This window comes from Tuber melanosporum (genome assembly GCF_000151645.1).
Source record: "Tuber melanosporum whole genome shotgun sequence assembly, scaffold_28, strain Mel28".
NCBI classification, from domain to species: Eukaryota; Fungi; Ascomycota; class Pezizomycetes; order Pezizales; family Tuberaceae; genus Tuber; species Tuber melanosporum.
In genome coordinates this window covers 323,576-334,946 of record NW_003298952.1, presented here as the reverse complement: position 1 = coordinate 334,946, position 11,371 = coordinate 323,576, and the positions used below count along the sequence as shown (strand labels likewise).

The following is an 11,371-nucleotide window of genomic DNA, read 5'->3' as shown; positions in this document are numbered from 1 at the left end:
GCAGCTCCTTGACGGATATGAGAACCATGTATCCGCCGCTATCCTCTGGCTAAAGAAGATACGTAAGTGGTACTCTACGGAAGATGCCCAGGGAATTACTGGACTACACTGCATCGCATTTTGGAGAATTGAAGAAATTGCGATTGCTATGCTGAAGAGGAAAAGGTGGGATGTGAATGGGTGCGATTCTCAAGGTCACACACCATTAATGTGGGCTGTGAAATATGGTAATGACAGGCTGGTAAAGCTATTTCTAGAGCAGGAAGATATTAAACTCGACATGGCTACACAAGACGGTCAGACAGTATTCTCGTTTGCGGTGGAGTGGCCGAATGAAGGTGCAGTGAAGCTACTTCTGGGACATAAGTGTGTCAATCCCAATTCATTGGACAACCGTGGCCGAACACCCCTATCGCTTGCTATTTCCAGAAGGCACGAAGGTATATTAGAGCTACTTCTCGAACACAAGGATGTGAACCCCAATGCACGGGATAGCGATGGCAAAACACCCCTCTTATCAGCTACCATAAAGAACCTAGAGGGTGAAGTGAAGCTACTCCTCAAGCGCGGGGATGTGAACCCCAATGTACGGGATAGCGATGGCCAAACACCCCTCTTATTAGCTACCATAAAGAACCTAGAGGGTGTAGTGAAGCTACTCCTCAACCGCAGGGATGTTAATCCTAATGCATCAGATAGCGATGGCCGAACCCCCCTCTTATTAGCCACCACAAAGAACCGAGAGGGTGTAGTGAAGCTACTTCTCAAGCGCGGGGATGTTAACCCCAATGCATCAGATAGCGATGGCCGAACCCCCATATCACTTGCTGTCTTGGAAGGACACGGAAGTGTGTTGAAGCTACTTCTGGGGCGCGGGGATGCCAATCCCAATTCATTGGATAACGATGGACGATCACCCCTATCACACGCTGCTCGATCGGAGGCGGAGCGTCTGATGGACTTGTTCCTGGAACGCATGGGCGCCAATCCCGATTTATCAGATGTCAATCACCGAACGCCCCCATCGTATCCAGCGAGTTTTGGGACTGGGGTCTTCGCAAACCTACTTTTAAAACGGGATGATATTCATCCTGACTTACCGGATACTAATGGCCGAACACCCCTATCATTTGCCGCATCGGGGGGAAATGAGGCTGTAATGAAGTTACTTCTGCCACGCGAGGATGTCAATCCAAATTTACCTGATAACAATGGCAGGACACCTCTATCATTTGCTGCCGAGTGCCGGCACCAGCGTGTAGTGAAGCTATCGTCGGAAGGCTGCGGTCCAATAACAGCCTCCGTCCCCCTTGAGGATACCCCAGAACGGGAAGCAGATCTACTACAGGCATCAGAATATGTTGCTCCCTGCAGCCCAGATTCTCTCCAGCCCGACACCTCCATCTCTCTCTCCATATCGTCTGTACCTCCCCAGGAACAATCTCCACTACTCCAAGAGTCTACACCTCTTCAACCTGACTTAGCCTTAGCCCTACCTAACCCCTCCCCCACCCCTAATTCCAGACCTAGATTTTCTTTTTTCCGCCAGACTTTGGTAATATTGTTCGTTCTCATATTTCTCGTGTTTTTAACATACCGTTCTTGTGAGGACTCTTGTCAATTATTTTATGCTATCCATGGCTCTTGACGGTGGTGGGTACCGTGCTGTTAGTTACATCTCCAGTGTTTTGTAATCGTGTCTCAATCGTACTTAAGTTTCTTCTCCCGCTTTTATTGTTAGTTGAGGTCTTTACTTTACGCCATCCTCCTATTGTATGAGAATGATCTTTTTCTGAGTGTTCAAGCAAATTTCAATTGTTGCCCTATTAGTTGGCAATTCCTGGTCTAAGCCAACTCTGCACGATTTGCTTAACCACGCCTCAGAAACAGGCACTCCTAGTGGTCATAAAAAGCTTAGCAAGCCCCCTGTTGGGGAGGATGTTTAAATTCCTAAGGCGCGAGAGACCATACCTACAAAATACTCCGAAACCCACCACGGAAGTCAATACCTGACTCGGATATCATATATGAATGTGTGTGCTGTAATTGATGTGAAACGGTGATACACTTGCTACTAATGCAGAGGGTTCAAATCTCTGTTTTCCTAAATCTATGACAGCTTCCAAATTTTCAATTTATCTTTCATGGCCACGCCTTCCGCAAACGCAGAATCGAGTCACGGTACCAGTACGGTATGGTACAGTACCGGCACTGTTATTGGCTGCTACTGTAGTACCGCACCGTACTCGAGTACCTTATTCGTCAAGAGGGCTGAGCCTAGTTTCGGCCAGGAGGAAAATCAGGTGTAAGTTAACCCCGACTTGGCAACATATTTCCCACCTTTCTACTGCCCCCCCACAAGACCACCTGCCTTAACCCCTCAATACCCGCCTCTGCCCCGCACTGCTCAGACAACGAATTTCGACGAAAGGTTCAGCAGCGGTTTCCCACAGCAAAACCAGTTCGCGAAGCTAAATTAATCCGAGACCCGCAACACGTCAAAACCCAGTCATTTCAATGAATAGGGGCAGTGGTAACGTCGTGTACGGTTGCCAAAATGTGTGGAATAACTGCAATCTATCGGTACCCGATGAGAAACACCAGATTCTAGAGTGGCTATCTCCATTGACATCACGGGAAAGACACTTGGATATTTGTCTTGCACGGTTGGGTGGTGTAGGAGACTGGCTGCTTCGCACAGAAAGCTTTTCCGCATGGTGTACACTGGAGGGCGTGGCTGCGAAGCCTGTGCTATTATGTTACGGAGATCTAGGCGCCGGCAAGACATATATCAGGTATGAGCCACTGTGGCCCCCGGAGTGAGCAAAATGCTAAAAGAGTAGCACAGCTCGCTTGTAATAGATACACTTTCGAAGGGGACTTATGGAGAGCCTGTGGCCATCACTTATGTCTACTGCGACTTCACAGCTCGTGAGGTTCAATCTGTTCGCAATCTCTTGGGATCGGTGTTAAGGCAGGTTATATCAGCAATGGCAGAGACCCCTATTGAAGTACTGGGTGCGTTTGAGCATGCAAGAAAATACGCCGATGGTTGTAGGCTCCAGCTTTCCGAGATCCTCACAATGCTCGTCGGGTATCTATCGAACTTGAAACAGAACTTCATATGCATCGACACTTTAGACGAGTTTCCACAAAAGGAGCGGCCCGAGCTTTGGATGTCTTTACGGCGCCTCACCCAGGAGTGCCCAGGAACACGCTTATTCCTTACCGGGAGGCCGCACATCGGAGACGAAGTACGGAGATATTTTCCTGAAACTGTAGAGGTGTTGCAGATAGACACCCGCGCGGGTGACGTCGGGTTATACCTTAGGGCCAGGTTGGATCGAGACCCGGAGTTGGGAGCAATGAACGAGGAATTAGAGGCTGATATACTCAAAGTTATTCCGGAAAAGATCTCGGGGATGTATGTGTCGTCCCGAGGCCTTGAATTCCACACCGCGACTAACAGGGATCTCTAGATTTCTTCTCATTCGCATCAATATGGACGCAATCCTTGCCGAGCCGACAATTCGCAGGCGAAGACGAGTACTTGATAGGATGACCAATGGCCGTGGTTTAGAGGATGCATACAGCACGACCATGGAGCGGATAAGACAACAGGGCGGAAGTAAAGCAAGGCTGGGAATGGAGGCGCTGATGTGGATCTGTCATTGCGAGCGGCCCTTGAGCCCAGATGAGTTATGCCATGCGCTGGGGGTAGAATTGGGGGCGGAAGCCCTCGACATCAGCAATGTACCTTCAATACAAACTGTGTTATCCTACACCTTAGGACTTATTACTATTGACGAAAAGGAATCCACAGTCCGCCTCCTTCACTACACACTTCATGAGTATTTGCGAGAACATCTCACCCTATTTGTAGCTACGCACTCAATGATGGCCGAAGTCTGCCTCACGTATTTGAACAGTGCGTTAGTCCGGGCGCTGCCGCCAAACCCGGACAATGTCTGCCTGACACCACCATTTCTTGAATATGCAGCATGTTTCTGGGGAACCCATGCAGCCATGGAGGTGACTGAGACCTTGAAATTTCTGGCGTTACGACTACTGGATGGATACGAAGGTCATGTGTCTGCCTCAGTCCTCTGGCAAAAGAAGATACATAAGCCGGGTCTCGCGGGGCATGTTCGTGGAATAAGCGGACTACACTGCATCGCATTTTGGGGGATTGCAGAAATTGCGATTGCTATGCTGGAGACGAAGAGATGGGATGTGGATGCACGCGATTCTAGGGGTGACACTGCGTTAATGTGGGCTCTGAGATACAAAAATGACAAAGTGGCAGAGTTACTTCTAGCCCGGTCAGAGATCAAACCCGGCGTAGTTGTTACGGGCGGTAACGCGGTACACTCGTTTACTTCTCAGTGGGGGAATGAAGGTGTAGTGAAGCTACTTGTGGAACACACCGACATCAACCCCAATTTATCGGATAATTGTGGCCGAACACCGCCAGCATTTGCTGCCACGTCCGGGCAGGGGGGTGTAGTGAAGCTACTTCTAGAGGGTAGGGGTGTCAATCCTGATGCACCGGATAGTAAAGGCCTCACGCCCCTGTCCTATGCCACAATTGGGGGGCGAGAGGATATAGTGAGGCTATTTCGAGAACGTGGGGATGCCAACCCTGATCCGTCTGACAGCAATGAACGATCGCCCATATCACCTGATACCGAGCATCGGCACCAGTGCGCCTTGAAGCTACCATCGAAATATGGAAACCCCGGTAGCGAAGCACCAGGAACCCGTGATCGAACGCCAGTCTCTATCCCTGATGAGGGTACTCCAGGACAAGTAGCAGTTCCGCTTCCGACACCGGGGGTGCCTACCCCCTACTCGACAGATGACCTTCTACTCGACGCTTCGAACTCTCGTCCCGCCACTCCTAGACCTCCCCAGGAACAGTCATTATCGCGCAAACAGTCTCTACTAAATCAACCAGACTCAGACTCGGCTTCATCTATCCTTTACTCCATCCTTCGCTCTAGCTTAGCGATTTTCTTTTCCCTACTACCTTTACTTTTGTTGCTCGTTTTCCATGGCTACGGTGATTCTCATAGGTTATCTCACCTGACATCTAGAACTTGGCAATGGTTGATATAGTATTTCAATTTTAGGTAGATTTGGTGCTTTTCTTGTAATCCTATCCGTACTTTTATTTGTTTCCATTATAGACTCACATATCACTTCCCAGTGCTTGTGTAGCCGTGAGATCTACGCTGTAACACAACATTTTATCCCATTCACAACTTCTTCCTAACCGGAAACTCCACTCCCTACAGTACGGTACGCGGCAATGCAAGCCCCCTCCAAAACACTCCACCAGCCCTACCCCATCCGTAGCCCCTCTGGTGTGCTCAATTATTCTCGGTACACAAGAGTGGCTTACTGAAAGGGTATCCCGCTCTTTGCACCCCACCCCACCAATGGAGTCGTGACATGGAGACTAGTCATATCCTAGCATGACTCGATCATAGCCTGTGCCTTATATCCGTCGCTCGCAAAATTTTTATCCCTTAGCACACATGCAAGTCCGGAATTATTCGTGGCTTTTCGAGACCAAGCTGGCTTTTATCAGCACACGCCAACAATTGATGGATGGAGTCCTGGAGGGTGAGGGTATAGGATCGTGCTGGGTCGGCGGCCAGGCATGGAGGGTAGAGTGAATTATTCAGGGAAGGTTTCCCAAAGGTGCTGGGGCAGGTGGTTGGTTCCTTCGCTGGAAACACAGTGGGTGGCATATGCTAGGGTGCCCGTAAGTGAATGTCAGTTGTACTTGTATGATGTCGTGACGCAACGGAGCTGCATAAGAATTCAGCTCATTATATACAGCCACACAAGTGATAACTTAACGTGTGTCCCTCGGAGTCCTAGATAGCCAGTCCAATATTGCTTCAACTTCCGGTTTTTAGCTCGTAAGTCGCTAACCGGGAAAGGAGCGATGGCATGTTCTCGGTCTAAAGGGAAGGATTCCACGGGATTTCGCGATACGGGCCAAGCGCAGCCCAAAGAGTTGAGAGCCGCGCAAGATATAGTAAGAACAGCAAGTATTTTGGATTTCCGGTCAACAAGCCCTTCACCTCCCCGCCCCTTTCGTAGATGGAGATTCCTCTCTATAAATATTCCGCAACTATCAGTGAATATACATACATATTGAACGGCTCCCGACAGTCATTCCCAAACCTCGCAGAGCTCAGTACTAATAGCGGCTACGAAAGCTGGTATTTCCATCCCCCTATCACCATGGTTGAGAAAAACACCTTCCAAAAGTATCCGATGAGCCGTGTAGAAGTGTAATGGAGCCCAACCACCCCGGTGGACCGCGCTAGAGATTCCGCCCCCTCCGTTCGAGATCCGAGAGAGCTAACTTGAAATCGTTTCGCGGGATGGATTTTTGAAACGATCTAACCCTAACCCTTGTGGTTAAATGGTCAATAGCCAGGATAAGCAGGAGGGGTAAGTTAACTATCAGAGGGGTAGCGCATTTCTTCGTAGGTGTAGGAGCTCGTCTTGGGAGTACTCCGATGGCCCTCTCCGGGGTGGGAGGTGGAGAGGGAAGTAGCCGCAGATGCCAAAAGCTTCACCAATCGACTCGGAGGGCCAACAATGCCTCGATGGCTCTAATAGCCGTCCACTAGGCACGGTGGTGTTCTCTGGGGATCCCTCTCACCTCTTTCTCGCTGTCGTTGTCACAATCGCGCGATGTTCCCGCAGGATCTTATCTCCGCTCGCTTAAACGGGGAAATATTACTCAGCTTCCTTCTCTAGTTCTGAAGTATGCGCAACGCGGGCATAGATTATCACACCGTTACGATTATCATTGATGCTTGCTTATGTCATTAACCTTATTGCGCACACCCGATCAATTGGACTTTTTGATTCCCATACGATACAAGCACCTAGTATTAGTGGCCCTCACGGCGTTCGTATGAGGACAGCCCCATGCATCTTACTCATCTCGCGCTGGAAGGATTCGGGCCACGATACCAGGGAACTTGGCCTCTATCAGGCCGTGGGTTATGGCAAGGACTACGAGACGAGCTAGCGTTTTTTTGGGGGTTTCAACGAAGATACTCTGCAGATTCACCGCTCCTGTTCTGTGGTGACTTAGTAATTAAACTATCTGTTGAGATATGACGATTTGCTATCCCATGACTCATATGACCCAGAGTTGTGTGTCGGTCATGTGCCCCACACCTGTGACATGTACTATAGATAGATATTTCCTTGGTATGAAGCAGGTCTCACGTGACCAATTATGGGTATATATAGACGGGTTTCTTCCCTACATTTATCACATAGTTTGTTAGCGCAAGCTTGGAAATTCATCTTACAGTCTAAACTATACTGCGTTCTAACCTCACTGCCGTCTTAATATTTGAGAAGAGTATTCATTAATACCTTACTCTACACTTAAGCGAGCCCCAAGGTACTGCAATATTTTCGCTATCCCAATACAGCATGTGGTCCCCGGGCGAATTTATAAAAAAAATCAAACATTGGAATTCTGCTGGAAAAGGTGTTAAACATAACTTGGCATAATACTCTATCAATAATATCATCGAGCACGCCTGGGCCGCTCCTGCTGTTGGACGACAATTGAGATTCCTAAACTTCCACACTTTTTCTTTGTGAGTTTCGACTACCGGAACTCGAATAGTTTTCTTTGCAATCGAATCTGCTGTGCAGGAGCCGCAAGACTCTGGTGTGTGGCCCTGGTTCCAAATTGGTAGGAGGACTGACCAACTCAGCTCTTGGGACTAGAAGAGTATATTCCCCGCCTGGGAGCGGAATGCGTCGAATATGATATTGGTCCAGCAAATACTGTGCTTGGAAAATATTATGATACTGTAATCTCTATATTGATGATCTCTTCGGGGTAACCCATTCTTTCTTGTTCGGCACTTGCGGCTGTTGAAACGAGCTTTGCAGTCTTGCAGTAGGGAAACAGAATGGGGATCTTTGGAGGGTGAGTACTGAGCATGATTTCCTCTTGGCAGGGAAATGATTGGATACTGTCGTTGTGATCTCCCGCATTTGCCTCAGCCCCTCCGATAAAATACCTCTATTATCTCCATACCACCCTCCCCTCAGCCTCCGCAGCTATTTCAGCGATAGCAACGATACCATCAACGAAATGGATACGATTCCATATCAATTCCCAGTCATTACACCCAACAACGAAGAAGCTAGCGTCATGGACAGTCATAAGAGTGTGCGGAACGGAGCCGATGTGTCGGTAGCTGATGAGAATTAGCGACTCTAGCGTGGCTATCCCCGCTGACACCTTGTGAAAGGCACCAGGCTATACGCGCCGGTCGGGTGGACAAAGTCGGAGACTGGTTTCTTCAGACACCCGAGTTTTTGAAATGGCATCAAAGTGAAGACTGTCCCGCCAACCAGGTTTTATTTTGCTATGGGGCTCCGGGAGTTGGGAAGACGTGTCTTAGGTAAGAGCGGTGGGGGCTACCCTAAAACTGGCTACAAGGGCTAAAAAGCAGCAATAACAGCTCTCTTGTGGTGGACGCACTGTGCGACCGGATCGATGGGGGCGGGATCCAGCCGTCGCGTATATCTATTGCGACTTCAACGCTGAGAGCGAGCAGTCTGCGGCTACTGTGCTGGGGGCACTATTGAAGCAGGTTATCGCAAAATTAAGTCAGATTCCGGAAGGGGTACAGAATGCCCTTGAGCCTGCGAAAGACCTGGTAGACAGCTTCCAGAAATCCTAGCCATGCTCACCCAGTCTCTATTGTGTTTTCCCTGGGGCTTTCTTTGTATCGATGCTTTAGACGAGTTTCCCACAAAGCGGCTGCCGGAGCTTTGGGAATCTTTGAAGCACGTTGTTCGGAAGTGCCCAAACACTCGGCTATTCCTTACCGGGAGGCCTCACATCCGAGATGAGATCCAGAAATGTTTCCCCGGGGGTGCTGATGTAATTTCCATCAGTCCCACCAAGGAAGATATTGGAACGTATGCTACGATGAGGTTGAAGATGGACCCCGGGCCCTATGAAATGGATGAGAAGTTGTGGGCAGATATTCTCAGAATTGTTCCAGAAAAGGTGTCTAAAACGTATGCATTGTCCAGAAGTTTTGCTCTGCGAGTTGTTAGCTAATAATGCTCTTCCTCAGATTCCTTCTCGTTGTCCTTGCCATGGACTCAATCCTTGCAGAGGTCACTATCCCCCGGAGAAGAGAAACACTGCACAAAGTGGCCAATTGGCTTGGTTTAGATGATGCATACAGCATGGCATTGGCTCGCATAAGAGGTCAGGGGGGAGACCGATCGAGACTCGGAATGGATGCGCTAATGCGGGCTTCTCACTCGGAGCGACCGCTAGAGGCCGATGAGTTGTGCCACGCACTGGGGGTAGGAGTGAGGGGGACTGACTTTATGTTTCACAAAGTACCTCCAATATGGACAGTACTAGGCAGTACCTTAGGACTTGTCACAATTGATGAGAAGTCATCGACTGTCCGTCTCCTACATTTTACACTTCAGGAGTATCTAGGAAAGCAACCCACCCTATTTGCCACCGCCCATTCGAGAATGGCCGAGGTCTGCCTCACCTATTTGAACAGTCAACACATTCGGGGGCTTTTATCTAATATTGACATTATTCTACCCACTACACCGTTCCTCGAATATGCTACATGTTCCTGGGCAACCCATGCCATGATGGATGTTACGGAATCAGTGGAAACTCAGGCGTTGCGGCTCCTTGACGGATACGAAAACCATATATCCGCTAATATCCTGTTACAAAAGAAAAGACCCTGGTATCTTGCCCAGGGGCATGTGGAGGGATTTACAGGACTCCACTGCATAGCATTCTTAGGGATAAACGAGATCGCACGTTCCATGGTGGAGACGAGAAGATGGGACCTAAACAGACGCGATTCCGGAGCCTCGACACCATTATTGTGGGCGGTTACATATGGAAATGAGGAGGTGGTAAAGCTATTTCTAGAGCAGGTAGACATCAATCCCAACGTGGCTGACGGAGATGGCCGGACGCCACTCTCTTTGGCTGCGGAATGGGGACGGGAGGACATAGTTGAGCTTCTTCTCAAACGCGGGGGTGTGAATCCTGATTTACCGGATGGCAAGGGTCGAACACCCCTGTCTTTTGCGGCCGACTGGGGGCGGGTGGATGTGGTGAGGCTGCTTCTAGAATGCACGGACGTCAATCCCAGTTCATCCGATAATAATGGCCACACTCCGCTGTCATTAGCTTCTAAGCGGGGGCAGGAGGCCGTGGTGGCGCTACTCGTGGAGAGGCAAGCCAACATCTCGGATCCACCCGATTCAAAAATCCAAGCACCACTCCCCATACCTACCATGGACAGCCATGGCAGCACTGCCACGCCACCACCTAACTCACAAAATCTCAATCAAGAACTGTCGAACAAAAGCAATTGTAGAAACCCACCCCCGACGCCGAGAGGGAATGCCCCAGGGCAAGAACCGCCATCTCTACCTCCAGAACAAGAAAACACTCCTCTCCCAACCGCAGATGATCCTAACGCTGCTGCTACTTGTACAATTTCTCGTTGAGAAAACCTTTCGCATACCCTCCGGCACGTTGTATACCTTTCCAATACCCTCCTTGGCTAAAACATGCCCTCCGGAAGCAAAACTATGACCCTCAAAGTACAGACCTCCATAGACTAAGTATTTCCAAGGTTCATAAGGTCCGAACACTGAAGTCTAAACACTTCTCCCAGCAAGACACCGTGCCAAACACTATAGTCTAAGCGCTTTCCCCAGCAACCAGCGAAGATAGAAGAAATGAGAAACAAAACAAATAAGAGGAGGAAGGATTTATGTATTTAAGGCATGATAGAAGTTCCAAATAATAAAATAAGGAGTGACAGCGAATACCAAACTACCTACGCATATTACCAAAAATCCATATACAACTTCCGACTCCGAGTTAATATACAATGACGGTACCGATCGAGGAGAGACAATACTTTGTTTCTTTTAATAAGTTGAAGGAAGCAATCGAGACGTGGTCTATAGAAGACCATTTCACATTTTCGGTAGTGAAAAAGGATGTTAAGTGGGTAGATTATCGTTGCCGGGCACGTAGTTTGGGTTGCCCATGGCGTGTCTTTGCATCAAAGACTATGGACGGAGAGTTGCAGGTAAAGAGAATTAGCACTATGTATACCTGTATCGCAGCCCCAGTTTCTGCATGAGAGGTGGCCAATACACAAAATTGGCTTCAAAGAATAGTTCCACAGCACGTATTTGTCACCAAAGCAACCAAACCAACTGAAATTGTGGAAACTATTCAGATGCATTATGGTGAGAAGGTTAACTATGAGGCTGCAAGGGTTGTGAAGAC

General features: G+C 48.9%; 1 protein-coding gene; it reads right to left on the bottom strand.

Annotated features, from left to right (window-relative positions):
• Window positions 1–5,531: 5,531 nt before the first annotated feature.
• GSTUM_00006582001 (uncharacterized protein) lies at window positions 5,532–6,681 on the bottom strand (the record flags this gene model as incomplete). XM_002838779.2 has 1 exon in its annotated part: window positions 5,532–6,681. The coding sequence occupies exon 1, from the start codon at window positions 5,754–5,756 to the stop codon at window positions 5,532–5,534; it is 225 nt and encodes a 74-aa protein (XP_002838825.1). The 5' UTR covers window positions 5,757–6,681.
• Window positions 6,682–11,371: the final 4,690 nt, after the last annotated feature.